Source organism: Taudactylus pleione, unplaced genomic scaffold, assembly GCF_031769625.1.
Source record: "Taudactylus pleione unplaced genomic scaffold, aTauple2 ptg000026l, whole genome shotgun sequence".
Taxonomy (NCBI): Eukaryota; Metazoa; Chordata; class Amphibia; order Anura; family Myobatrachidae; genus Taudactylus; species Taudactylus pleione.
In genome coordinates this window covers 24,409,048-24,435,589 of record NW_028284428.1, presented here as the reverse complement: position 1 = coordinate 24,435,589, position 26,542 = coordinate 24,409,048, and the positions used below count along the sequence as shown (strand labels likewise).

General features: G+C 44.3%; 1 protein-coding gene across 1 annotated transcript in view; it reads right to left on the bottom strand.

Annotated features, from left to right (window-relative positions):
• Positions 1 to 26,542, bottom strand: part of ANOS1 (anosmin 1) — a 210,873-nt gene that overhangs the window by 61,270 nt on the left and 123,061 nt on the right. The window contains exons 5-6 of the mRNA XM_088451532.1: positions 23,011 to 23,195; positions 5,876 to 6,005 (exon numbers count right to left, since the gene is read on the bottom strand). Coding sequence (XP_088307658.1) covers positions 5,876 to 6,005; positions 23,011 to 23,195 — 315 coding nt within the window. The remainder of the gene's footprint in view (positions 1 to 5,875; positions 6,006 to 23,010; positions 23,196 to 26,542) is intronic.

Genomic DNA, 26,542 nt, shown 5'->3' with positions numbered 1-26,542 from the left:
ACTATTCCCAATTCAAATTACGCCACACAGATGTGTCCACACCACATAGTAGGGTCCCTTATTCATGTATGACACACATCAGTGCCCATTTTACACAATGCTTACATTTGTGCCTTTTATACACAATGCCCACAGTAGTGGTGCCCCTTATGCACTGCCCCCAGTAGTGGTAGTGCCCCTTATGCACTGCCCCCAGTAGTGGTAGTGCCCCTTATGCAGTGCCTCCAGTAGTGGTAGTGCCCCTTATGTAGTGCCCACAGTAGTGGTAGTGCCCCTTATGCAGAGCTCACAGTAGTGGTGCCCCTTATGCAGTGCCCCCCTTATGTAGTGCCCCCAGGAGTGGTGCCCTTTATGCCAAGTCACCTATGAAATGCCCCCATTAGTAATCCCCAATATAGTGCACCCAATAGTAGTGCCCCTAGTAGTAATGCCCCTTGTAGTAATGCCCCCAGTAGTAGTGTCCCCTGAGTTATGACCCAAGTAGTAATGCCCACATGTAGTAGTGCCCCCAGTTTATTATATTTGTATTTTCACTTCTCTATCCTATACATGCAGCAGCTGCTTTTACCCTTCTTACTTTACACTTCACTCTTCTCATTAGAACGATGCCCTGGGGTGGCTCGGCTAAGCTGGTTTGGGGGTGTCCTACGCTCTGGATTTGAACCCTAGTATGTTAGGGACCTACCCTACAGAGGTTACCTGGATATGGTGGATACGCCCATAACCATGGCCATGATTATGCTAAAAACCTCTATTTATTGCAACATTTTATTGCATAATGTATTTATATATAATCAGTAATTTGGAGTTGTGCATCTGTGATTTGTCTGTTTCTTTGCCTGCAATAATAGTCTCAACAGGTAGCACCTCCCATTATATATATATTCAGGGTATGCAGTCCAGGACCCATTCCTATGTGCCCCAGTAGTAATGCCCCCAATAGTGAAGCCACTTACATCCAAAAAAAACAACCTAATACTTACCTTAAGCCAAGCTCCCACGTCCGCTGCCATCTGGTCCGCCTGGCTGCTCCTCTGAACTATGGGAGAGACGTCATGATGCCTCTCCCATAGTGCACTGCACACTGTGGGAGCCGGAAGCCGGAGCTCAGGTGTGAGCTCTAGCCTCTGGCTGCTGCTGGCACTAGGGGAGGGACAAAATCTCAGCGTGTGCCCGGCAAATGGAGCCTCCCTGCGGCACCGGGCATGAAAATTTGTTTAATAAACTTATTGTGATCTCTCTATGTTGATGGTCAACATGTCAACATTCATATGATGGACAGATAATATGTCGACATGTTCAGCATGCACAAGGTAGACATGCAGAATGTAGAAACTGAGGAAATGTCAACATGGTGACAATGATAACAAGCCATTTTAAACTTAGGGCCTGATTCAGAGCCGGACGCAATTAGCGCTCGCTCGTTCAGAAAAAGGGGGTGGCTATTCAAATGAACCGTTTGCTTTTTGCGGCCTGTTCACGCCTCCATGTCTGAACGAGCGAACAAAACTTGCGGACGTTTATTTGAAAAATACGCCCCCTGGCCGCTCGCATCATATGTCATGTCCGCTATTTATTAGATTAATCGAGTACATCGATCAGCGTATGAACTGCTCGCTATTCTTGTGGTTGGTTTTTCCTACCACTATATTGCGAGCAGTAAAACTATAAAACAACCAGGTGACGTGGTCAATGACGCTGCTGTTTTAATTATGCACACCCATAAAACGCCCGTTTTGACCTTTAAGCACGCTTGCGTTCTTAATTCCACTCCCCGTTTTCAAGCACCTTCCCCTGTTACCACCCACATACGCCTCATCCTGTCACTCAAAGTAGCAGGCCTTCGCTATATAGCGAACAAACGATTTTCGGCCGTACTGACTGGTTTGCGCATGCGTATTATAAACCGTACGCATGCGCAGAAGTGCGAACTTCGCTCGGAACGAGCGTACTGCCGCTTACGAGCGGCTCTGAATCAGACCCTTAGTCCAAACACTAATGCTAACTCTAACCCATGTTAATCCTAACGATAACCGAAATGCTATTCCTAACATATCTATTATCAACATTTTCACTGTCACCATATCATATGTCAACAGTTTCTCAATATCGACATTCTGAATAACATTCAACATTCCAAATGCCGACATAGTGAATGTCGTCATGGTGACAATATACTGATAACTTGTGTGACTTGTTTTACAGTAGCCAATTATTATAGCAACCGAGTTAGTACCTTGTTGACACATAATTTGCTCTTAATATGGTTTGAATTCTTCTAGGCATGGACCTTCTAATGGTCGATATGATTCATGGGGAATATTAGCCCAAATTCATCTCCATAATGCTGTCTCCGCAGGGGCGTATCTATAATGGGTGCAGGGTGTGCGGGGAACACGGGCCCATGGGTCCAGGGGGCCCCGCACCGCACATCCTGCACCCATAATAATACTTACCTTTCCAGAGTCCCACATCGATGTGGGCGTCCGGCGCTGTAGAACGACTGGAAAAAATGGCCGCGGTAGCCATTTTCCCTTCGTTTGCGCATGCGCAGTACAGGGAAAATGGCCGCCGTGGCCATTTTCCTGGTTACCTGTGCATACACTACAGACTCTGGGCACACTCTAGTGCCCAGAGTCTATAACTGCGGCGCTGGCCGCGCACAGCTCAGTGCGCGGCCAGCCGCCGGGCGGAAAGGAGGGAGCCCGTGTCGGAGACTGCACACGGGCCCCCTTCTCTCTAGAAACGCCCCTGTGTCTCCGTCAGCCTGAAGAGTTGTGACGATGCAAGAAGGATCCATGCTTTGGTGTTGTTGTCTCCATATTCTCACCCTGCCATCTGCACGGTGTATTTGAAAATGTGAAAACTGACACCCGCGAACAACCACTTGCTGCGGACGCCAACAATCACTCCATGTTCAAAGTCCATCAGATCATTATTTACCCATTACTATCTGCATACCCTCACCTTTCTGTTCTTATTCAGATTCAGACATCCTACATCAGCATTATCTGCGGAATAGCTACCTTGCATAAAATTGAATGGTAGTCTTCATAATTTGGCCACTGTCTTCTTATAAATGTTTACTCATATATTGCTAGTAATGTCTTACTAATTGATCTTATAAAAGGACTGCCGGTGGTACATAATGAACTTCACTTTATCCTAGTAGTACAGGTAAACCCACACTATTTTATAGATCCCTTCCCAAAGACAGCAGCTTCCCACCGGCACCCCAGTGACAGCACCTAACCGCCGCCTCCCTCCCCGCCTCCTCTCCAGCTCCATACATGAAGCACTGGGGGAAAAAGAACCTGACACCTGCTTCCCCCTCCAGCCGCGGCTCCCTGGTGACAGCGCCACGGCACCCCCACTTTGGGAAAAACTGGGCTAAAGGGTTGAATCTCATAAGGAAATATAAAAAGAGTTATAGATTAGAAATCACCTGATGTTCTTTCAATTGTCACACAGATTCTGCACTCTCCTTAATTTGATCCAGTAGAGACAAACACATTATGGTTTTGTTGTGATTATTACTGAATAAAATATGAATACAAACAGGTGAAACATAATGACACAGGAGTTTCAGTGATACAGATTGTGTTTGAAATCAAGGTTAGCAACATTGCAAACTGTTTAGGGACCTTTGAATTTTGCCAAGTACGGAGAGAAAGTATATGTTATTAGCACAGTGAGTCACAAGTACAGATGTGTCATATAGCTAGACTCAATATGTCATGTGACGCGAGATGCCTGGCGCGAGTGAACGCCGGGTGTTTTTTTTCACATATTTCTCTCCGAAAAAATGCAGCTTAGTCTGTATACAAAGCACAATGGAACTTCAGTGTGGAAAAAAGCAGTGGCCACTATTTCGTAGCATTTTGTATACAGATTCAGACTCTGTCGCATACAGATATCTCACAACAAATTAATCAGCACAGTCTCCTGTTTACTAAAGTTTTTAGAAGTGGTGCTGTTGCCCATAGCAACCAATCAGATTCTACTTAACATTTAATTAGCACCTTCTAGAAGATAATAGCTAGAATCAGATTGGTTGCTATGGGCAACATCTCCACTTCTAAAAACTCTGACTTTAATAAATTTACCCCCAGGTATGCCAAAAGGGGCAGTTTGGTGCAACAGCAGCAAAGATGTATGAAGACACATCTGTAATAGCACATCTGATTTAAACAGTGTACACATCAGTAGGGGTTGACACAGTACATGCAAGATACATGATGTATGATGTAACTGCATTATATTGTGGCACATGATGCAGGTGAAGCAGACTGTGCTACTAAAAATGGTGCAATCCACACGCCTTGTACATTTGTTGCCACTACCAACACAGGGCCTGATTCAGAGCCGGACGCAATTAGCGCTCGCTCGTCCAGAAAATAGGGGTGGCTATTCAAATGAATATATTGGCTGCCAGAATAGAGTCTGATTGATATATTACCCACCAGAATAAAGTTTGTTTGATAAAAAAAGCCAGCATATAAGTTATGTGTTTAAGAATGGCAATTTGAATTGGCACTGCTATATATGAAAAAGTGATTAGAATGAATAAACACAACAGTAGTAAGAGTAGAGAGTTGGCAGACTAGCACTTTGAATCTTTATAGGATGTCGTGGAGATGGATTAGTCCCAACATTTTAGATTGAATGCACTCATGAGCAGGGCCCTCTTCCCTCATGTGTTTTTCCTCACTAACAACATCATCACCTTCCCACTGCCAACAACAGCACCAATCCTTTGGGTTTAGCTGCTTATGTGGGTACTATGGGCCTGATTCAGAACTGGACGCTATTTGCGCTCGCTCGTCCAGAAAAAGGGGCTGGCTATTTAAATTGACCATTCGCTCTTTGCGGTCTGTTGACGCCTCTATGTCTGAACGAGCAAACAAAACATGCGAACGTAATTTTGAAAAAAACGCCCCCTGGCAGCTCGCATCCTACGTCATGTCCGCTATTTATTAGATTAATCGAGTACATCGACCAGCGTATGAACTGCTCGCTATTCTTGTGGTTGGTTTTTGCTACCACAATTTTGCGTGCAGTTCTGGCTATAAAATAACCCAGTGACGTGGTCAATGACGCTGCTGTATTAATTATGCACACCCATAAATCGCCTGTTTTGACCTTTAAACACGCCTGCGTTCGGATCTCCACTCCCCATTTTCAAGCACCTTCCACTGTTACCACCCACATACGCCTCCTCCTGTCACTCAAAATAGCAGGCATTCGCTATTTAGCGAACAAACGATTTTCGGCCACACTGACTGGTTCGCGCATGCGTATTACGATCCGTACGCATGCGCAGTTGGGCAAACATCGCTCGGAGCGAACGAGCGGCCGCTTACGAGCGGCTCTGAATCAGGCCCACAGTACACTAAAGAAATGAAAAGATGCCAATTGAGCGAGATCTGTTGCATTCTATTCAGTTATTCATTCGCTGTCTGAATCATTTATATGTAGAGAGAATATGTACAGTATAAGTACATGACCTGTAGGACAGATATGACCAGCACTAGTAGTATCCTAATGTTGACCTAAGCACACTGTGCTATAAATGGGATGTAGTTACGTGACCGGCGGAAGCAAGGCCACCGTTCACAATCCCAATGCCAGAATGCCGGCTAGGGGTGTATGATAGGCATAAAGATACCGACGTCTATCATAATCCCGTCACCGGAATACAGAACGATGCGGGCCCGAACGAGGTAAGTCTGGGGCGCGAGTCTTCTTAGCCGCAGAAAGGGGGGGGGGAGTTAGGTTAGGGGGCTCCCGGGTGGACTTAGGGTTAGGCACCCCCCCCCGGGAGGGTTAGGGTTAGGCTAGGGGAAGGGGTTATATATAGAGAAATGCTACTAACCTTTGGATGAACGGAAATGTTTGCTTGGTGCTGTAAAGCCTCGTGTCCCATGCACATTAACAGCCGCCACTCTGAACTGGTACCACCTGCTTGGTCTGACATCAGACAGCTGTACCCTTTCATCTGTAGTCTGATCAAGAAAATTACACACTGATTAGATTTAAATAGAAGCAATGTGTTTGGTACTTACACAAGATGTGTCATAAAAAGGTGATTAGGAAATAATTAAATACATAGAATATTTTTGTTTAATACAAGGCTTTATAACTTACAATAAATTCTGAACTTATTGAACTTATTGACACAGAAATTTGCAGCAGAAACCTATGAGGTGAAAAAAGCAGCTGCACATGCTATAAATATGTAATAATGTAGACACTATATCACAAACAATATTATTATATGTTAACAGTAACTAAAATTTTAAATATAACTTTTTTAAACTATTTTGCCGTTGATTTATATTTACTGTGTTGTTCATATAAAATCAAATTTTCCATATATTATCTAAGCCAGAACATACTTGACATATAACTTACTTAATTAAAACCGGAATATTTGATCTTTATTATGGAAACTTGGAAGAGAAAAATATTTCTGAAAATGAATTTAGTAAAATACTAAAATAATCCCTATGTGTGTGTTTATATATATATATATAATTAAATGAAGTTTAGAAAGCGCCTAATAGAGTATAAAAGTAATAATAAAGTGCCAAAAGTGCAGAAATAAATTGATCTACAACTTATCTTCAAAGGGAAACTCTTCGGTCACGTGACCATCAATTTGTTCCCCTAAGATAAGCTCTTTTAAAACTTGTTTCTTGTACGTGTGATACCTACTATTTGACCGCTGTTTCGGATATAATAAATGTTATGTATGAAGCTACACTGGAGATTCGGTTATTTTGGGACCAATGTGTTCCTAATATATTGTGAACATAATATTGTATGCTCCACTGGCTGTACATATATGGCACACACTATGTGAGATTTATTATGCTTATTTCTTTCATATACTGAACAAATTGATGGTCACGTGACCAAAGATTTTCCCTTTGAAGATAAGTTGTGGATCTATTTATTTCTGCACTTTTGGCACTCTATTATTACTTTTATACACTATTTTATTTGCATGTGTTTTAACCAAAACATGATATATTGCAGAGAGCTGCCACTCATTTTATGAGGAGTGTTTTTACGTATTGTCACTGCATTACGTTTCACGATTGTGCACTTTAGGCTTATACCTGAACATATAGGTATATTGAGTTTACTTTTACTTGAGCTGCTTTTTCTCTCGTTGTGTGTGTGTGTGTTACAGTATTTGAGATATTTGAGACTTCTGAAATGGAAATTTCCAGGTAGGAAAGTGGTCCTGGTGTGGGATTGACCACCCAGCACCAGTTTACAGAAATGTGAATAATGATAGTGCAGTCCTCATAGTTATCTGTAAATTACTATCTATAATGAGCTATTAATTCACATTCCACTAAATGCTGTGCAGACTTACACACATACTCATGAGTATGTACCCTAAAAATGATAGACTGATATTTAATGCATCAAGTTAGTTTTGATATCAAGCAGCTGCATTTATTTGATATAAATTAAGTGGGTTTTACTGAGCAATTGTATAGTATTCATTTTCTTTTCTTGCACAAACCTTTCTCCAATCATTTAAACAACTCTGACAAGTGGAATTAGTGAAACAGTTATATTTTAGATGTCAGTTTGGCTTAGTCCTACATCAACTGCATATTTAAATATATTGCACAAAATAAAATAACAGTATAAAATGATTCAAATATATTACCTGCAAAAATAGGCACAAGCCTCTCTATAGTTCTATGCACATTCAAATTGTTTTCCTTACTATATAATTGATCATTTTACAATATATAAAACTAAGCGGTGTTATTGGAATGGTTTTCATGTATTATTTTAGTCTCACCATCTGAGCATTGCTGCAGCAAATGTGTTTTATTTGGCCATCAAGAATGGTGCTGACTAAGAATCAATGAATTTATAAAAAGACCGTTCAATGACCCCATTAGTTTAATGTATCTATTTGGCTAAATGTATGTGACTATACAGGTCAAATGCATTCAAACACTGTGTGGCCCTCTCACTGCTCTTTGTATTTGATCTGTAGTCTTATCTCTACTTGTGCTGACATAAGCCCCCTAACTTAGGTTCTTTGGTGAAATGAATCCCAACCATTGTGGTTGCTGGAGGTTGAGAAGTAGAGGCACACATCCACTAAGCAGTTTTATTGAGCGATTGAATGATAACGATATAGTTATCGTTCAATTGTTCATAAATCATTTGCAAATCGTTTGCAAAAATGTCTTAAACAACCAGCGATGTGCGCTCCCGCTGATCGTTTAGACATCTATCATCATGCAAACTTGCTGTACAACCTGACGATATTTCCTCAGGTTCAGCATGTTTGCAGATGATTGATGTGCCTACACTGAATGACTGCTCGTTCAGTGTAGGCACATCACAGACTGACAAACGACTGCACAATTACAATGTCGTAATCTTGTAGTCATTTGCATACCTTCTAGTGGATGTGTGCCTTAGGTCTCATGTTATAGATAAAGATTTTTGTCCTTTAGAGTTATGTCTGACAAACGCTACTCAAAGGTCAGGGTTATATCCACTCAATATTTTAATATGCTGGCACACTCTAAATAACTATTAATGAATAATATTTGCAGCTGCTGGCTATTATTGGAAGCTCATCCATATAGGGATTATAACGAAAAATCCCTCAAAACAGTTTTCAATGATTATGTGTCAAGACCAAAGGAGTCATTGTAACTTATGTAGATTCAAGATAAAATCAAATTAGTAAGAAGTACTGTATAAAACAAATTGAAAGCATTTATTAATAACAAATGTATATATTGTACAGATGTGGCCTCGAACACCTATTTTTTTTCGCACTGTATGGCATAGACATCCCGGCATGACATAGATGTCCTGCAATATCTGTGCTTGATTACTTTTTCCTAAATTATGCATCTAAATCTGCTAATAGTACACTAAGTAACTAATAGTGTAATAAGTACTGTACTTTTTGTCCCCAAGGAACTGGTATAAAGTAGCAGATTGAGGGGGCTATTTACTAAGCTGTGTTAGGAGATAAAGTAGACGGTGATAAGGTACCAGCCAATCAGCTCCCAACTGTCATTTTTCAAACACAGCCTATGACATGGCAGTTAGGATCTGATTGGCTGTTACCTTATCAATGTTCACTTATCTCCTAACACTGCTTAGTAAATAGACCCCTAAGAATAACGTTGTGTGGCTCATATAACTTTTATAGGACCTGTATCTTTTGCTTTTTTACCCAGATTATGTACTTTTTTGTGAATTTTATGGCTTAATGTGCTAATAGTGTACTAAGGGCCTGATTCAGATATGTATGCAATGCAGATATTTACGCAGTTGAGCAATTATCGTCCAACTGCACATACGTCATGGTCGCACTGCGCGCGTGCCAAGATACCTTAGCGATGCTGCTTGCAGTGAGGATTTATTTGCAAAGTGATTGACATTGAGGGACCGTTTGTTGGCGGCTACAGGGAGTGGCAGCAAAATGCACACGTGTCTCGACCATTTTGGGGGGGTGTCAGAGCATACTACTGCCATCCCGTACGCAGAAAGCTTGGCACTAGTGTCTTAGTACCTACAGCCATTCTGCAAGACCATAGGATTAGTCAGATGGTCGATTATTGCAGGATCTGCGATCAACTCTGCAAATTTGTACACACTTGCTTGGATCTGCAGAGCCACCAGTGGATGTCTCAATACATTTCCAGGCGGCTACAGCATTAGCATATTTTTGCACAGCAGCTGCATATGGGATCGCAGATGCGATTGAATTAGTGTACATATCTGATTTAGGCCCTAAGTAGTTGCAAAGATATTGGTATAATAGCAGATTCAGACACATATTATAAGAAAAAATCACATAGCGCAGCAAAGTTGCAAAGTCTGTGGCTCGCCAAACGGTGATATTTGATGCGATTTGAGGATAGGTGTACAGTATGTGGACACATCTGTATTTTACCAGCAATTCCAGCCAGAAAGTATAGCAAATGTCATTAACATCAGTGGAACTAATTTACTATATGCACCAGATGGTGCACCTTTCTGGTATTTCCTGTCCGAGGCATATAGGATTCGACTCAGGGGCATCTTAAGAGAGGAGGGGGCCCATGTGCACTCACCATGTGGGGCCCCCTCCTCTCCCCCCGGTGGCCGGCAGTCGAGTGACGCAGCTGGCCAGCCACGGGAGCATTAGTAGACTCCGGACACTAGAGTGTGCCCGGAGTCTATTGCGCATGCACAGAATGCCGGGAAATTGGTCGCGGCGGCCATTTTCCAGCGTTCTGTGCATGCACAGTAAACTCTGGGCACCAGAGTGTGCCCGGAGTCTACTGCGCGGCGCAGACCACCAGAAAAATGGCGGCCATTTTTCCAGTGTTCTAAGCAGCTTTGACAGCCGCTGTGGGACCAGGGACAGGTAAATTTAAAATAATATGGGTGCAGGATGTGCGGTGCAGGGCCCACCTGGACCAGGGGGCCCATGTGCCCTGCACACACTGCACCCATTAAAGATATGCCACTGAGTAGACTCATACAACTGAGAGTGTGCTTCCATTTGCAGAGAAATGTCACATCAAAGTCCAACCTTCTACTCCTTTGCTACCAATAAAGATAAATAAAGTATGCTGATTTTGTCCTAAAATATCACTAGGATTAGTTTTATCTGTGTCTTAAATAAATTATGACAGTAACTTTACAATGGTGTGACCATAAATCAGTGGTTCTCAAACTCTGTCCTCAAGACCCCACACAGTTCACGGTTTCCAGGTCACCCAGCAGCTGCATAGGTGTATTAATTACTTCTTAAAGGTACCCCAACAGTTCCGGTTTTAGAGCTATCCATGGTTGAGCACAGGTGGTTAATTCAAATTGACTGGGGTACTAATTAAGTCACCTGTGGTCAAGCATGGATATAATTAAAAACCTGGTGTTAGGGTGCCTTGAGGACCGAGTTTGGGAACCTCTGCATTACTCACTGACACGTGGAGCTAATTATTTCACTTGTGATTCTGTGAGGAGACATGAAAACATGCACTGTTTGGGGTCCTGAGGACTGAGTACCTGATTCAGACCTGCTCGCAAGATGCGATCACTCGCTGGCAAAAAGGGTCCGGATATGTAAATTAAGCACTCACACTGCATCGCGTTAGGATGCCCACTGTGTGTTAGCGAGCTATGGCAAAGTGCGCTTGCAAGTGTCTGAAGACGCCCCCTTGCCACTCGCAACACACGACATCTCCGGGAAATGAATGATTAATTGTGGCCATCGTGAGCCATCGGAGCTGCTCGCAGCTCTTGAGGTAGCCTTTCCCGGCCGCAAGCACTGTGATCAGTGCGGGCTTAAATACATGCAGGTGACGTGTACAATGACGCTACTTTGCTAATTATTAGAGATGTGCGCCGACCCTCGTGTTTTGGTTTTGGATCTGGATCTCCCCTGGTTTTGGATCTGAATCTGGTTTTGGATTTTTTTCCTTGGTGTTCTGTTTTTGTGTTTTGGTTTTGGATCTGGATTTTTTTCTTAAAAACCATAAAAACAGCTAAAATCACATAAAATGGGCCTGTTTTTGTTCCTACAGTATAATTAACCTCAATAACATTTATTTCCAGTAATTTCCAATGAATTTTGACCACCTCACAATATTATTTGCTTCATCTAGTTAAGGCCAAAAGGTTGCATCCAGCTAGTGTTATACAGTGTGGGTTGGATACACTTACTGTGACAACAGTGTCGGCAGAGCGGGGTTGCTGACGGTGTCCTCAGTACATGGAATGGCAGTGCTGCGGTACTGGCAGTGTCCTCAGTGAATGGTACCGGTGATGTTGGCAGTGCGGGGGTGCCAGCAGTGTCTTTAGTGCAGGTTTGCTGGCTATGTTGGCAGTGCGGGGGTGACAGCTGTGTCTTTAGTGCTGGTTTGCTGGCTGTGTCAGCAGTGCAGGGGTGCCAGCGGTGTCTTTAGTGCAGGTTTGTTGGCTGTGTCAGCAGTGCGGGGGTGCCAGCGGTGTCCTCATTGCAGGTTTGCTGACTGTGTCGGCAGTGCGGGGGTTGCTGGTGGTGTCCTCAGTACATGGAATGGCAGTGCTGGTAGTGTTCTCAGTGAAGGGTGCCAGCGGTGTTGGCAGAGCGGGGGTGCCAGCGGTGTCCTCATTGCAGGTTTGCTGACTGTGTCGGCAGTGCAGGGGTATTCTCAATGCAAGGTGCCAGCGGTGTCGGCAGAGCGGGGGTGCCAGCAGTGTCCTCAGTGCAGGTTTGCTGACTGTGTCGGCAGTGCAGGGGTGTTCTCAATGCAAGGTGCCAGCGGTGTTGGCAGAGCGGGTGTGCCAGCGGTGTCCTCAGTGAAGGTTTGCTCACTGTGTCGGCAGTGCAGGGGTGCTGGTGGTGTCCTCACTGTGGGAGTGTCGGCAGTGTCGGGGTCACTGATGGTGTCCTAAGTACGTTGGGCAGCACTGCAGGACTGTCGGCAGCGGTGGTGTCGGCAGCAGGGGATGCTGCCAGTGGGGGTGCCGGCGGGGGATGCTGCCAGTGGGGGTGCCGGTGGTGTCGACAGCGGGGGTGCCGGTGGTGTCAGGCGGCGGGGGATGGTGGGCGCCATCTTTTTTTCCTCCTTTCTAGTGTTTTCAATGGGCTCTCTCAGCCAATCAGCGGTTTTGCCTCAGGCTGCGCTCGGATCGCCGCGGATCCCTGAAATTCGGGTGGGTCTGGTTCTCAGGGAACTGGACCCACTCATCTCTACTAATTATGCACGCCCTTTAAACGGCATTTTAGCGGGCAGACACGCCTGTGTTCGCAACACCACTGCCCCATTCACATGTACCTTCCCCTGTAACCACCCACAAACGGTACATCTGTCACTCAAAGCAGCGACCTGGTAGTGGCTTACGAGCTACCAAAATCAGAATGCAATGAATGGCTTGCGCACACGCACTGCGAATTATGCGCATGCGCAGATGGGCGATAATCGCTCACAGCGAGAGAGAGCGCCTTAGCGAGCAGGTCTGAATCAGGTCCTGAGTTTGAGAACCTGTGCCATAAATAGTAGAATACAACCAACTTGCAAGTGCAAACTCCTGCTAATGTAGCTTTAAATAGATGAAATAATTTATTTTACAGCTGTAAACCTTTAATAGTATAAATGTGTAGTCTAACGCAAGGCTATGCCATTTGTCATCTAATAAAATACATTATTTGTATGTATAGATACAATGTATTTTTAGTTTCATATGGAGGATGAGATATTTAATCTTCCATGAACCAGGTGGAAAAAATAAAAATGGCGTACCATGTGGAGTATCTCATACCCCATGCTATACTTCACCATATGTACTTTATACTAATTTAGTACAACAGTTATTCCGACTGTCATAATTTATTCTTGTCCCTTAAGGTATAAAAATAAAACAGAATAATAAAAAGGAAATATTTAAAACAAGAAAACAAAACAATTTTTTACAAACTAAGGACCTGATTCAGACCCGCTCGCTAAGGCGAGATCGCTCACTGTGAGCGATTTTCGCAGTGCGCGTGTGCAAGCCATTCGTTGCGCAAGCCATTCGTTGCAATCTGATTTTGGTAGCTCGTAAGTCACTATCGGGTCGCTGCTTTGAGTGACAGATAGTGCCGTTTGTGGGTGGTAACACGGGAAGGTGCTTGTGAACGGGGGAGTGGTGTTGCGAACGCAGGCGCGTCAGTCCCCCAAAACGCTGTTTAAAGGGCGTGCATAATTAGCAAAGTAACGTCATTGTACATGTCACCTGCATGTACAGTCAGGTGAATAAATATTGGGACATGGACAGAATTTTCATATTTTGGCCTCTATTCACCACCACAATGGCTTTGAAATGAAACAAACAAGATGTTCTTTAACTGCAGACTTTCAGATTTAATTTGAGGGTACTTACATCCAAATCAGGTGAACGGTGTAGGAATTACAACGCTTTCTATATGTGCCTCCCACTTTTTAAGGGGCCAAAAGTAATGGGACAAACTAAACAATCCTAAATCTAACTTTCACTTTTTAATACTTTGTTGCAAACCCTTTGCAGGCAATTACAGCCTGAAGTCTGGAACGCATAGACATTACCAGACGCTGGGTTTCATCCCTGGTGATGCTCTGCCAGGCTTCTACTGCAAATGTCTTCAGTTCCTGCTTGTTCTTGGGGCATTTTCCCTTCAGTTTTGTCTTCATCAAGTGAAATGCATGCTCAATCGGATTCAGGTCAGGGGATTGACTTGGCCATTGCATAACATTCCACTTTTTAGCCTAAAAAAACTCTTTGGTTGCTTTTTCAGTATGCTTCGGGTCATTGTCCATCTGCACTGTGAAGCGTTGTCCAATGAGTTCTGAAGCATTTGACTGCATATGAGCATATAATATTGCCTGAAACACTTCAGAATTCATTCTGCTGCTTTTGTCAGCAGTCACATCATCAATAAATACAAGGGAACCAGTTCCATTGGCAGCCATACATGCCCACGCCATGACACTACCACCACCATGCTTCACTGATGAGGTGGTATGTTTAGGATCATGAGTAGTTCCTTTCCTTCTCCATACTCTTCTCTTCCCATCACTCTGGTACAAGTTGATCTTTGTCTCATCTGTCCATAGGATGTTGTTCCAGAACTGTAATGGCTTTTTTAGATGTTGCTTGGCAAACTCTAATCTGGTCTTCCTGTTTTTGTGGCTCACCAATGGTTTACATCTTGTGGTGAACCCTCTATATTTACTCTTGTGAAGTCTTCTCTTGATTGTTGAATTTGACACATATACACCTACCTCCTGGAGAGTGTTCTTGATTTGGCCAACTGTTGTGAAATTATTTTTTTTCTCCAGGGAAATAATTCTTCTGTCATCCACCACAGTTGTTTTCCGTGGTCTTCCAGGTCTTTTGGTGTTGCTGAGCTCTCCGGTGCGTTCTTTCTTTTTAAGAATCTTCCAAACAGTTGATTTGGCCACACCTAATGTTTTTGCTATCTCTCTGATGGGTTTGTTTTGATTTTTCAGCCTAATGATGGCTTGCTTCACTGATAGTGACAGCTCTTTGGATCTCATATTGAGAGTCGACAGCAACTGATTCCAAATGCAAATGTCACACCTAGAATCAACTCCAGACCTTTTACCTGCTTAATTGATAATGAAATAACGAGGGAATAGCCCACACCTGTCCATGAAATAGCTCTTGAGTTGATAGTCCCATTACTTTTGGCCATTTAAAAAGTGGGAGGCACACCGTTCACCTGATTTGCATGTAATTACCCTCAAATTAAATCTGAAAGTCTGCAGTTAAAGCACATCTTGTTTGCTTCATTTCAAAACCATTCTGGTGGTGAAAAGAGGCCAAAATATGAAAATTCTGTCAATGTCCCAATATTTATGCACCTGACTGTATTTCAGCCCGCACTGATCGCAGTGTTTGCGGCGGGGAAAGCAACCCCAAGGACTGCGAGCTGCTCCGATGGCTCACGATGGTCCCGATTAATCATACATTTTCTGGAGATGATGTGTGTTGCGCGAGGCAAGGGAGCATCTTCAGACACCTGCGAGCGCACTTTGCTGTAGCTCGCTAACACACGTGGGCGTCCTTACGCGACGCAGTGCGAGCGCTTAATTTAAATATCCGGCCCCTTTTGGCCAGCGAGCGATCGCATCTTGCAAGCGGGTCTGAATGAGCTCCTAAATTATAAGTCTTCTAGTAATCACTATTAAAAAAAAAGATATTTGGAACACATTTGAATCACAGTTGTTAGTAAAAACTAAATGTATAAACAATTAGAAAAAGTTAAAATAAACTTAGTCAACTCAGTCTTGGGGGTATATTTACTAAGGTGTAGGTTTTTAGTAGAGATGTGCGGTTTGGTTTTACTCTGATATGTTTGGATCTCAAAAACGGCATCATATTGACTATCCAGCTGTCATGTGTTTTGGATAGCCAATAAGATAAATCTGAACTAATCCGAAGTTGCGATAATTTGGCAATAAGAACCGAATAAAACCAGACCCGCACATCTCTAGTTTTTAGAAGTGGAGTTGTTGCCCATAGCAACCAATCCAATATCATTTATCTAGCACCTAGATAACTGTAGATTACTCTTGGCAGAAAACAAGGCAGGTGCGGACCAGGTGGCGTAAGAGATACCCACACGCACTTTAAGAATGTGGCTGCACTAGTGCTCGCCACACTAAACCGCCATCACTACGCAAACTGGCAATTTTGCAACTCCATCTACATAAAATGGCCACTTACGTGCAGTATTTTTTTTAAAGTTATAAGAATTTAAATATTGCTGGGGTACCCACCTAGTTCACCGAAGGTTAAATAAACTTCAAGGGGAGGAGTCTGCCCTTTTGGATGAGCATTCCTACAGTAGTATATTGGGTGGCCTCCGAGCCTCACTCCCCATATTTAGGGGTAGGAGAACAGGCTTCAGCCTGTGCTTTGAATTGGGCAGCTTTTGCGCACATTTTATAGCCACAATTCTACTAATGTAAACAAAAAAGAATAAATAACAGGCGGCCCATGAAAGAAATACCTAGGATGGGATGGAGCAACCTGAGAAATGCAGTCAAACCCCCAAAATGCGGGTTTGACCGCACTCCGGGGCTTGGTTGCGGTAGGTAACGCCATCTTCCTGATGGTGTTACCCATAGAAGTCTATGGGCTTCTATCAGGAAAGTGCTGTGAGAGGGATCCCTCCCAGCACCCCAGCGGTGCGTGCGTCCTTCTGTGTATGCGCAGAAGGATGCCAGAGGGGCTTCTGGGTCATAGACCCAGAAGTCCCTCCATTGCAAAGGAGTCCTTTGTGGTGCTTGTCATGCATACCGGTATTACTAACGCCGGCATGCATGCGAAGGGCGATGGAATGATCTTAAAATAATATCTAAGTACACTTTGCTGCTATATGTAAACATGACTTGAAGTGTACTCACTCAACAGGACCATGGTGTAAGACAATCCCCATCATAACCTGTTTATTACGCTAGGCCAGAGGTTCACAAACTCAGGGCCGAAACTAGGATTTTTGTCACCCGGTGCAAGACAGTAATGCGGCGCCCCCCTGGTAATTCCCCCATAGTAATTCCCCCTGCAGCAGTGCCCCTATAGTAATGCTCCCTACAGCAGTGCACCTATAGTAATTCCCCGAGGTAATGCCCCTGTAGTAGTGCCCATATAGTAATGCCCCCCTAGTAATGCCCCTGTAGTAGTGCCCATATGGTAATGAACCTGTAGTAGTGCCCATATAGTAATGCCCCTGTAGTACTGCCCATACAGTAATGCCCCTGTAGTAGTGCCCATATTGTAATGCCCCTGTAGTAATGACCATATGGTAATGCCCCTGCAGTGCCACTTACAAAAAAAAACCATTACTTACCTTACACCACGCTCTGACGTCCAATGCCATCCGGTCCGCCTGGCTGCTCCTCGGACTATGGTATAGACGTCATGATATCTTTCCCATAGTGACCGTTGGGAATGCCGGAAGCTGGACTTCAGAAGAGAACTCCAGCCTCCGGCAAGCGCGACGCTGCAGGGAAGGAGCCGGGTGCCCGCTGGTAATAAAATCTCAGCGGACGTCCAGCTTGAAACCTCTCTGCGTCGTCGGGCTGGAGGACACTGGTGGCGGGTGCAGCAGCTATCCTTAAAACCTTGACTGTAATGGCAGAGTTTGGTAACCTCTGGGCTAGGCTATAATGTATTATTTGGGGGGGATTCTAAATGTGCATCTCCAATAAATCTTAACTTATAAAGGCCAAGGTTGGGAGTGGGGGAATGTCTATAGGTGATAGTAGCAAGGACTTTGAAAGACTATACAACTCTTTCCGAAATGTGCAAATCTCATCTAGGTCAGCAACCCTGCAAATGACTTCTAAGATGCACTTACCAAACAAGGAAAGTGCAATCATTTATGTGCAATGTGGTAACACAGGCACACTTGTACTAAACTGAATGCTCTGCATGTCTAATTATCTATATATTTTATGGTTGGTAAATTATCCTTATTGTTCTATTTGAATTGAGATACATGACCTTAAAACACTCTTGTAACTTTTAAACACTGCACAGAGTTGTCAAATAGCAAATATGTGTATATATATTATATATATATCATCTTTTAAATACTGATTTTCAGGATTTGGTGATTTACGTTCAATAATTCAACTCTTTTGACCTGTCAGCAAATGGACAAAATCCATATGGCCTCAATGCTTACAATCTAATTTATTGTAAAGGAGCCAATTGGAACCTTCTGCAAGGCCACACAATGTTAATATGGATCCTGGGCCAAAAACTCCCACTTCATAGACTAGTGCTTAACCACAAAATATTACTCCCCTTCATACGTTTATTTTGGCATTATTTTAAAATATCAGTAATGCAAAAGCCATTTTCTACTTTGGATGGAAAAAATGGTTTTGGTGTAGTACTGAGCCAGATGTGGCATTTAGCAATTGATGTAAATGAAAGATATTGTATAGACATTTAAGTTTCCCAAGAATGGTACTCAGGTACCTCCTGACTAATTTGTGTTTTATAACTGAACATGTCAGACTACTTCCAATGCACACAGTGTAGTCATTTTGTACAAACCATAACGTCATCATTTTAGTTTTATCATTTAATGAACTATAACAGAATTGCCATCAACTTAGCCATTCATAGATGGCAACTATGGTTCTGATTCAAAGGTGGATGCAGTTGCATACACACCTGTGATTTTGGACACAGCGGCAGGGGCGTATCTAGCCAGTGGCCAGGTTGGCACTCGCCAGGGGCTCCGGCCGAGGGGGGGCTCCGGCCAGCAGTGCCTCCCATGGTCAGGGGGTAGAATAAAGACAGGACTGTCGGGGAGTCCCAGGTACGTCATACTGTAGTATATATTTATCCTGCTCCTGTCTGTCCAGGGTCTGGCAGCCGCTGGTGAGAGGGAGTCACCCACCGCCTACTTTCTGGCACCTTCTCCTCACCCGCCCCAGGACCTCCCCGCATGTCCTCCCCCAGCCTCCTCGCTCCCACATGCCGCCGGGAACCGGGGAGCAGATGTGGGAGGGTACCTGCCGGCTGCTCCTGTGAGGGCTGACAGGGGGTCACCCAGGCCCGTGGCTGACTCTCCGTCGCACATGCCGCCGGGCACCGGGGAGCAGAGGATGTGGGAGGGTACCTGCCGGCTGCTCCTGCTCCTGTGTGGGCTGACAGCGGGAATCCGGGGCCGGGGTGCCAGAGGTATGTGACAGGCAGAGTGTGAGTATGTGACAGGGTGTAGTGTTACAGGTGACAGGCTGAGTGTGAGTATGTGACAGGGTGTAGTGTTACAGGTGACAGGCTGAGTGGGAGTATGTGACAGGGTGCAGTGTGAGTGTGTGACAGGGTGTAGTGCTAAGGTGACAGGCTGAGTATGTGACAGGGTGTAGTGTTACTGTTACTGGCAGGTGAGACATGGGGCTGGCGAGGGAGAGGTTTTAAGTACAGAGTTTGTATTTATACAGAAAATATGGGAGGAGGGGGCGCCATTCCATTACTTTGCCATGGGCGCTCGGACCCCTAGATACACCCCTGCACAGTGGACTTGCAAAAATATGCTACTGACTCTTGTGCACAGAGACAAGCACTGCGGCATCCCAGATCCACCACTTATGAAAAAAGACGCAACATTGGGAACATTGGTCGGACATTGGTCGCTCCAACTTCTGAGCAACTCTATGGTGTCTCAGAATGTCCGTCTCAACTACGACACCAGGGCCAGACCAACTGCAAACACATTCACAGTGGCTGACTAGGACACGTCTAGGAAACAGTGGCGACATGCCTGTGTTTTTGTAACCGCACCGTTACCTCCCCTAATTGGTCACTGCCTGTCACTTTGCGAATAAATCTTCAGTCATAAATCGCTGCATATCCTATAGATTGTAAGCTTGCGAGCAGGGCCTTCCTTCCTATATATCTGTTTGTTATTACCCAGTTTTGTTCTGTTAATGTTCCAATTGTAAAGCGCAACGGAATATGCTGCGCTATATAAGAAACTGTTAATAAATAAATAAATGTGCAGTGGCAAAATATCACTCCACTGTGTCCGACATCGACATTTGGTGTCACCCTCTATATGAATACCTCCGTTACCAATTTTTTTTGTTCCATGCTAGCAGTGAAGAAATCTTAAGCCGACCTTACACGGTGCGATTTCCTAACGTTAAGATGTGTTGTACGATGTCCCTTGAGATTCTTCCCATGAAATTCTCTATACGATTTGGTCAAATGGTGTACGATTGTACAGATACGATCATACGATACCAACGCGTTGCCTCTCACAAAATTGAGGGGGGAGTGGCCAGGGATTATGCAAGACCTCATACATCGAACATCGGATCGTACATCAAGCAAAACAGCATACGATGTGTGTCACATTGTACACGATAGGTCATAATCTTACTATTTTTCCATATGATCTATGATGCAGATTTATGACGGCAGGGACACGCATCGTCATCGTAACCGTACAAATACTGGACACGATGCACATGATTGGTCGTTACGATTGATCTAAATCGCAATATCGTGCAAAAAATCGCACTGTGTTTGGGCCACTTTATAGTACTAGTGAATACTGGGCCTGATTCAGACCCGGTCACAAGCGCTAAGCCCTCGCAACCGGGTCGATGGTAGCCCAGAGCGCATGCGCACGATGGAGCAAGCTCCGTTGTGCGCATGCGTGAGACCCAGATAGCGAAGGGCAAACCGTCGCTCCGGGTCTCGCACCAAAGGGGGCGTGCTGTCGATGTTGAGTGACAGCACGCCCCCTTTGGTGGGCGGGCCGGGGGGGTGGCTGCTCAGACGGAGGCGTTCCCATGTGCACGCCTACCGTTTGGGGCCGGCCCCACTGACATCACAAGTAATGTCAGTGGAGAGATTCCGGCTCTGTTAAGAGCCGAAATCTCTCTGGGGCTTGCGGCAATGAGACCCTACCACAAGGGTCTTGTCGCAAGCCCGTTGGTCACGATGGTCTTGACCATCGCGACCATCTTCCTGGCCGCTCGCTATAGCTGTGGGTGGGACCACACAGCTATGCAAGCTGCCAGGAGGCCGTTCTAAAAAAAAAATAGCCCGGCCCTGATTCAGAGCGAGCGCTCTGTCAGAGCGACCGGCTCTGAATCAGGGCCACTATCATTTTTAGCTGCACTGTGATATGTACTAGCAACTGATTGTATTGGCTACAGCACCTGTCCAATCAGATGTAAAATGTACAATCCAGATGCAGTATGCTTGAGTTACACACATTTTTAGTGGCTTGTCACTAGAAGGACTCCTCACTGCTGTACGGAATGCAAAGTAACAATTATGGTCCTATGGGAGGTATCCCCAAGAAAGTGGTTAACTGATGAGCTTTTTAAAGGCAGTCACACCAAGCTGTCTGGAAGAAATATCAGATTAGACAGGTGCAATAATCACCTAGACGAGTTCCAAAACAGTAACATACTGTAGTCTAGTAACAATTTTTAAGCAATTGTAGAGTTCCCAGAGGGGGACATACCTAGATGTTACTTATATAGAGGAGTTATCCTAAAGTAGAAAATCCCTAAAGTCTTTCTCATCCCTTTCCCTTTGCACAAAAGGCTACCAGCACTTCCACAGTTCACCATCTTTGTACTGTATGTTTTATTGTTAATTGATATTGGGAGGTCTACTTATGTGTGTCTTCCATTTTGATGCACAGAGCTAATATTCCTTAGGAAATATTTTAAAGACAATATTATGTATATCATATCTATATAATATCTATAATTCTAGATTATAAATCTGTATAATTTTGTAAGGTTTGAACCATCTTCAACATGTACTGTATGCACAGTGAGAGCAGGGGAGCAAATCACAGGCATGGGGAGAATAGGGGGCGGAGTGGAACAAAGTGCAATGCAGAGTAAGAAAGAGAAGCAGAGAGGGACGCATGGCAGAACAAAGCAGGGGTAGGGATGGGGCGGAGAATTGGGGAGGTGAGAGAGAAGGACAGGGCAGAGCAGCTGTCAGAGATAGGGTGGGGTGGGACAGAGTGTGGAGCAGGATGGGATGGAGCATCGGGATGCAATTGGGAAACCGGCTGCCTTAATACCGACAGCCGGCTTCCCGACTGTCATATCCCGGTGAGGGTGAAATGCTGAGCGTCTAGATGTAGACGCCTGACATTTTCCCGACGCCGGGAGACAGGTGCCCGCAGCCCGATCGAAGGGATGCCGGGCGCCGTGAGCGGACAGCTGCGGGGGGGGGGAGGGTTAGGTTTAGCGCACCCGGGGGGGACTTAGGGTTAGGCTAGGGGGAGGGAGGGTTAGGCACCCCCGGGGGGGACTTAGGGTTAGGCAGCGGGGAAGGGGGGGTTAGGGTTAGGCACTTAGAGGGGGGATTAGGGTTAGGCATTTGGGGGGGAGGTTAGGGTTATGCACCCCTAAGGAGGGTTAGGGTTAGGGGGTTAGGTTAGTTTATACTTACCTTAGGGATGATCGGGATTTCCAGCGCTGTCGGGCTTCCGCTGCCGGGAACTCTGCTTCTGTCGGCCTGCCGATCACGGGAATCGAATTTCATACCGATTCCGGAGCATCAGACAGATTGACGTGATCCAGCATATGCTAGGTCCTTTGACTAATATAAATATACTGCTATTGATATAAGATGATGTCATCACGTTGGAATGTGATAAAAGTCTGACCCTTCCCACCTATTCAGTGATGTCTCAGAGAGACTGCGAGAGACAGTGGGGGAAGAGAGTAGGAAAAGGTAGAAACTTGGGCAGCAAGGGAGAGAAAAGGGAGGAGGATACAGAAAGAGAGAGGTAGGGAGAAAGTGTCAGGGGAGAGAGAGAAATAAGAAGTAAATAAATGCCATGCAACCATGGGGATTACAGCTACAGTAGTGCACTTATAATGCTTTACATTTACAGTGCATTGTCAGATGTATTAAGATGTTTACTGCATTGTACATACTTTGATTATAACAAACCATATATCATTTAAATAAAAAGATCAAACAAACCTGTGTTACAGTTTGCCAGACTGTGGCATCATCCTCACTTGGATGTATTCCATAATTCCATCTTCTCTGAACCACATAGATCACTGGCTCAACTGAAATGTTGAATTTTGATGACCATTTAATCACAAGATTTCCATTCTGAAGTTCACTGAAGCTTAGTTCTTTTCTTGGCTTCAAAGGAACCCCTAAAACATGGAGAAGAGAATTAAACGTGTGACCTTTTATGGATTGAATTGTCAAAACAATGACTGAGAGGCCTCTTTCAGAGTCTGACCGGTCTGATAACACTTTGGGCCTGATTCAGACCCGCTCGCAAGCGCTATGTGCTCGCAAGCGGGTCGATGGTTCTGCATTGTGCATGTGCAACGTGCGCAATACGCATGCGCAAGCCCCGTAGCGAGTGAGAAATTCACTCGCTCCGGGGCTCGCTACAAACGGGGCAGCTGTTGATGTTGATCGACAGCTCGCCCCATTTTGTAGGCGGGGTGTGGGGGGTGTCTGGACAAAGAGAGGCATTCCTGAAGGAATGCCTGCCGTTTGTGGGCGGCCCTACTGACATCACGAGTGATGTCAGTAGTGAGCTTCCGTCTCTATTAGAGCCGGAAGCTCACTGGGGCTTGTGGCAGATGAGATCCTACCACAAGGGTCTTGTCGCAAGCCCGATGGTCGCGAACATCACGACCATAACCTGGCCGCTTTCAAAAGCTTTGGGTGGTCACCCACAGCTTAGCGAGCGGCAGGAGGCCGGGTTTTTAACAATAAAGTGGCCACCCTGATTCAGAGCGAGCACTCACTTTTTGCGAGCGGCTCTGAATCAGGCCCTTAGTTTGATAATTCCTCACAATTATTGGGGACAAATGGCACCAATGCAGATGATTATGGAAAATTATTTTCCTGATGGAAAAAAACATCCATGTTATAATTTTGTTCATCGTCTGACCTTTGCTCATGCGTGATTTATTTTACCATTAATAAGGAGTGTACTACAATTGAAAAATATATATATACACACACTTTGTAAAAATAAATCTGACATTTGAAACTTGTGCAAACTTAAAGATGTCACTTGAAGAAATTAAAAAAATTTACTTGTTTTTATTTTAAACTACACGTGTGACCTATGCACATTACATTGCACCTCCTTTAGGAAGCAGTGGATGTACACAACAAACAGCTTTAGCTCTGCACCAGCAATTTAGGATGGCCCACCCAACACAAATCAATGTTTGCAAAACCAGGATTGTTTTGCATTTAATATTATTGCCATTCTAAATGTCACATTCAAAAGCATTGAGAATTATCGGCTTGCAAAAGCCGCCTCTTAGAATAGCTAGCCTTAAGGGGTTTTTTTTTACATTATTAGTAAATTAAAGTGATGAATACCTTGTTTTCCGAAAATTGAAAGCTCACTATACTATGTATGTACTTATACGATAGCACACACTAACAATTATGTCTTGTCTTTCAAGAGGAAGATAAACATGTAGTATTTCAGTAAACATTAGACTCTAGAAGTTGCCTGTAAGCCAGCAGCCATCAATTTTAACTTTAGTTGATGAGAATCATAAACTGTGTCAGGTTGAATTTGTAGGCTTAAACTCCATCCTTAATTGTGATGTGCAATAATTCTGCAATTTGCATGCAGAAATGCCCCATCTGCTTTACATTAAGGTCCATTGGACTCACTTGATTGGAAATAACTCAACCTCACTCTGCTGAATGTAATTGTCAGCATATGGATTTCAAAATCACAAAGTGCGAGTGCATTTCAGTGTAATTCTCTGTAGAAACATTGCCATGAACACGTAAACCAGATGTGTGTTGGTCAGTATATTCTGTTTTTATTTCATTGTATAACTAACAGTCTGATCTGTATCTAAAAAGTAAAATAAAAATGAACATAAACCAAACTTCGTAAGATGGAAGAACACAGGATCTTAAGCTTACAGTAGAGAGCAAATGTATAAGTTTAAAAGTGTAAACTAGACAATTTGATACAGATACCAAAGATGGTATTTTCATCCTATTGGATGGTGTTAGATATTATGCTTAGCACTTTCATTATTCTGGTTAATCATTTTGGGGGGGATGTATGAAATGGGTGGTTAAAGTATGGTAAAGTCTGGACCTGCTTCGCCCATTATCGAGGCAAAGCAGGTCAACGTACGCCCACATGTATTAAAATTTGTTTTGATGAAGAGGGAGAGTTGTAATTCAACCAGTCTGGCGACTTGCGCTGTCTCTCCTGGCTGTGTGACCGGCGCTGTCTTCCTTTCTGTGCCGGTTATTTTCTCCCAGCAGCACCCAGGCTTTGGTTAAAAAAAACTATTGTTTTTTGTATGCACATCCCTGGCTGTCGGAAGAAATAGTGAGGCAACAGCTGCAGGTGTGGTGAGGCAACAGCTGCAGCTGTCTAAATCATCGATCCACAGTATATTGTGCATCGGACACCGTAGTAATCATATTTTAATTCTATTCCAGTAGATAGGGAATCAGGACACATGAGAGGCATTCGGGACTGCAGCCGGGATAACCCCCATTGGCCTATGCACATTAAGAACTGACAATAGCCAGTTCTTTCCGTCAGCTTTTAACTGCCATTACTTTAAACACTTGTGGATCCTGCATTTTGTGAATACCGTATTGATTGTTTTATATTGTGGATTTTATTCTTTATTGTGTGGAAATATTGATATAAATTCATTTTTTTTTATTAAATGGAATTACACTATGTACATGGGATGTAGTTATGAGACCAGTGGCATCGCAGTCTAAATCCTGACGGGGGAAGCCCAACAAGGGACTTAAGATAGGCGTCAAAATACAGACGCCTACTGTATCTTAATCTCAACGCCGGAATCCAAAAGGACACCAGCCCGAACGAGGTAAGTCCAGGGCGCCCTTAGTTGTTAGCCGCAGGGGGGGGGTTAGATTTAAATAGCATAGCCGGGTTAGCATTAGGTTTTAGGGGGGGACGTTAGGGTTAGGCACTAAGGGGGAAGGGTTAGGATTAGGCTTGAAGTGGGGAGGGTTAGGGCGCGGGGTGGGGAGGGTTAGGGTTAGGCTGAAAGAAGGGAGGGTTAAGGGGAGAAAGGGGGAAGGTAAGTATACTTACCCATACCCTGTCGGTATACCAACCATCGGGATCCCGCTGTCAGTATTTTGACTGGATGCATCCCGACAGCCGGCATTACATACCAATTCCATTTCACCTAGGTAGGCCTTAAGCTCCGTATCCACTTGGCAATTAAAATGAGCGATTGAACAATAACGAAATCGTTATCATTCAATTGTTCATTAATTGTGCATGAAAATGTCGAAAACGACCAGCGATGCGCGCTCCCGCTGGTCGTTTTTGACATCTATCATCGCCTGAACATGCTGGTCTTCATGCTGATAACGACAGACTGACCATGTTCAGGGATGAGGGAGGGTGCCTACACTGAATGTCATATCGTTTAGTGTAGGCACTGCAGGGGAAGAGGAATGACTGTATGATTACAATGTTGTAATTGTACTGTCGTTACACTAT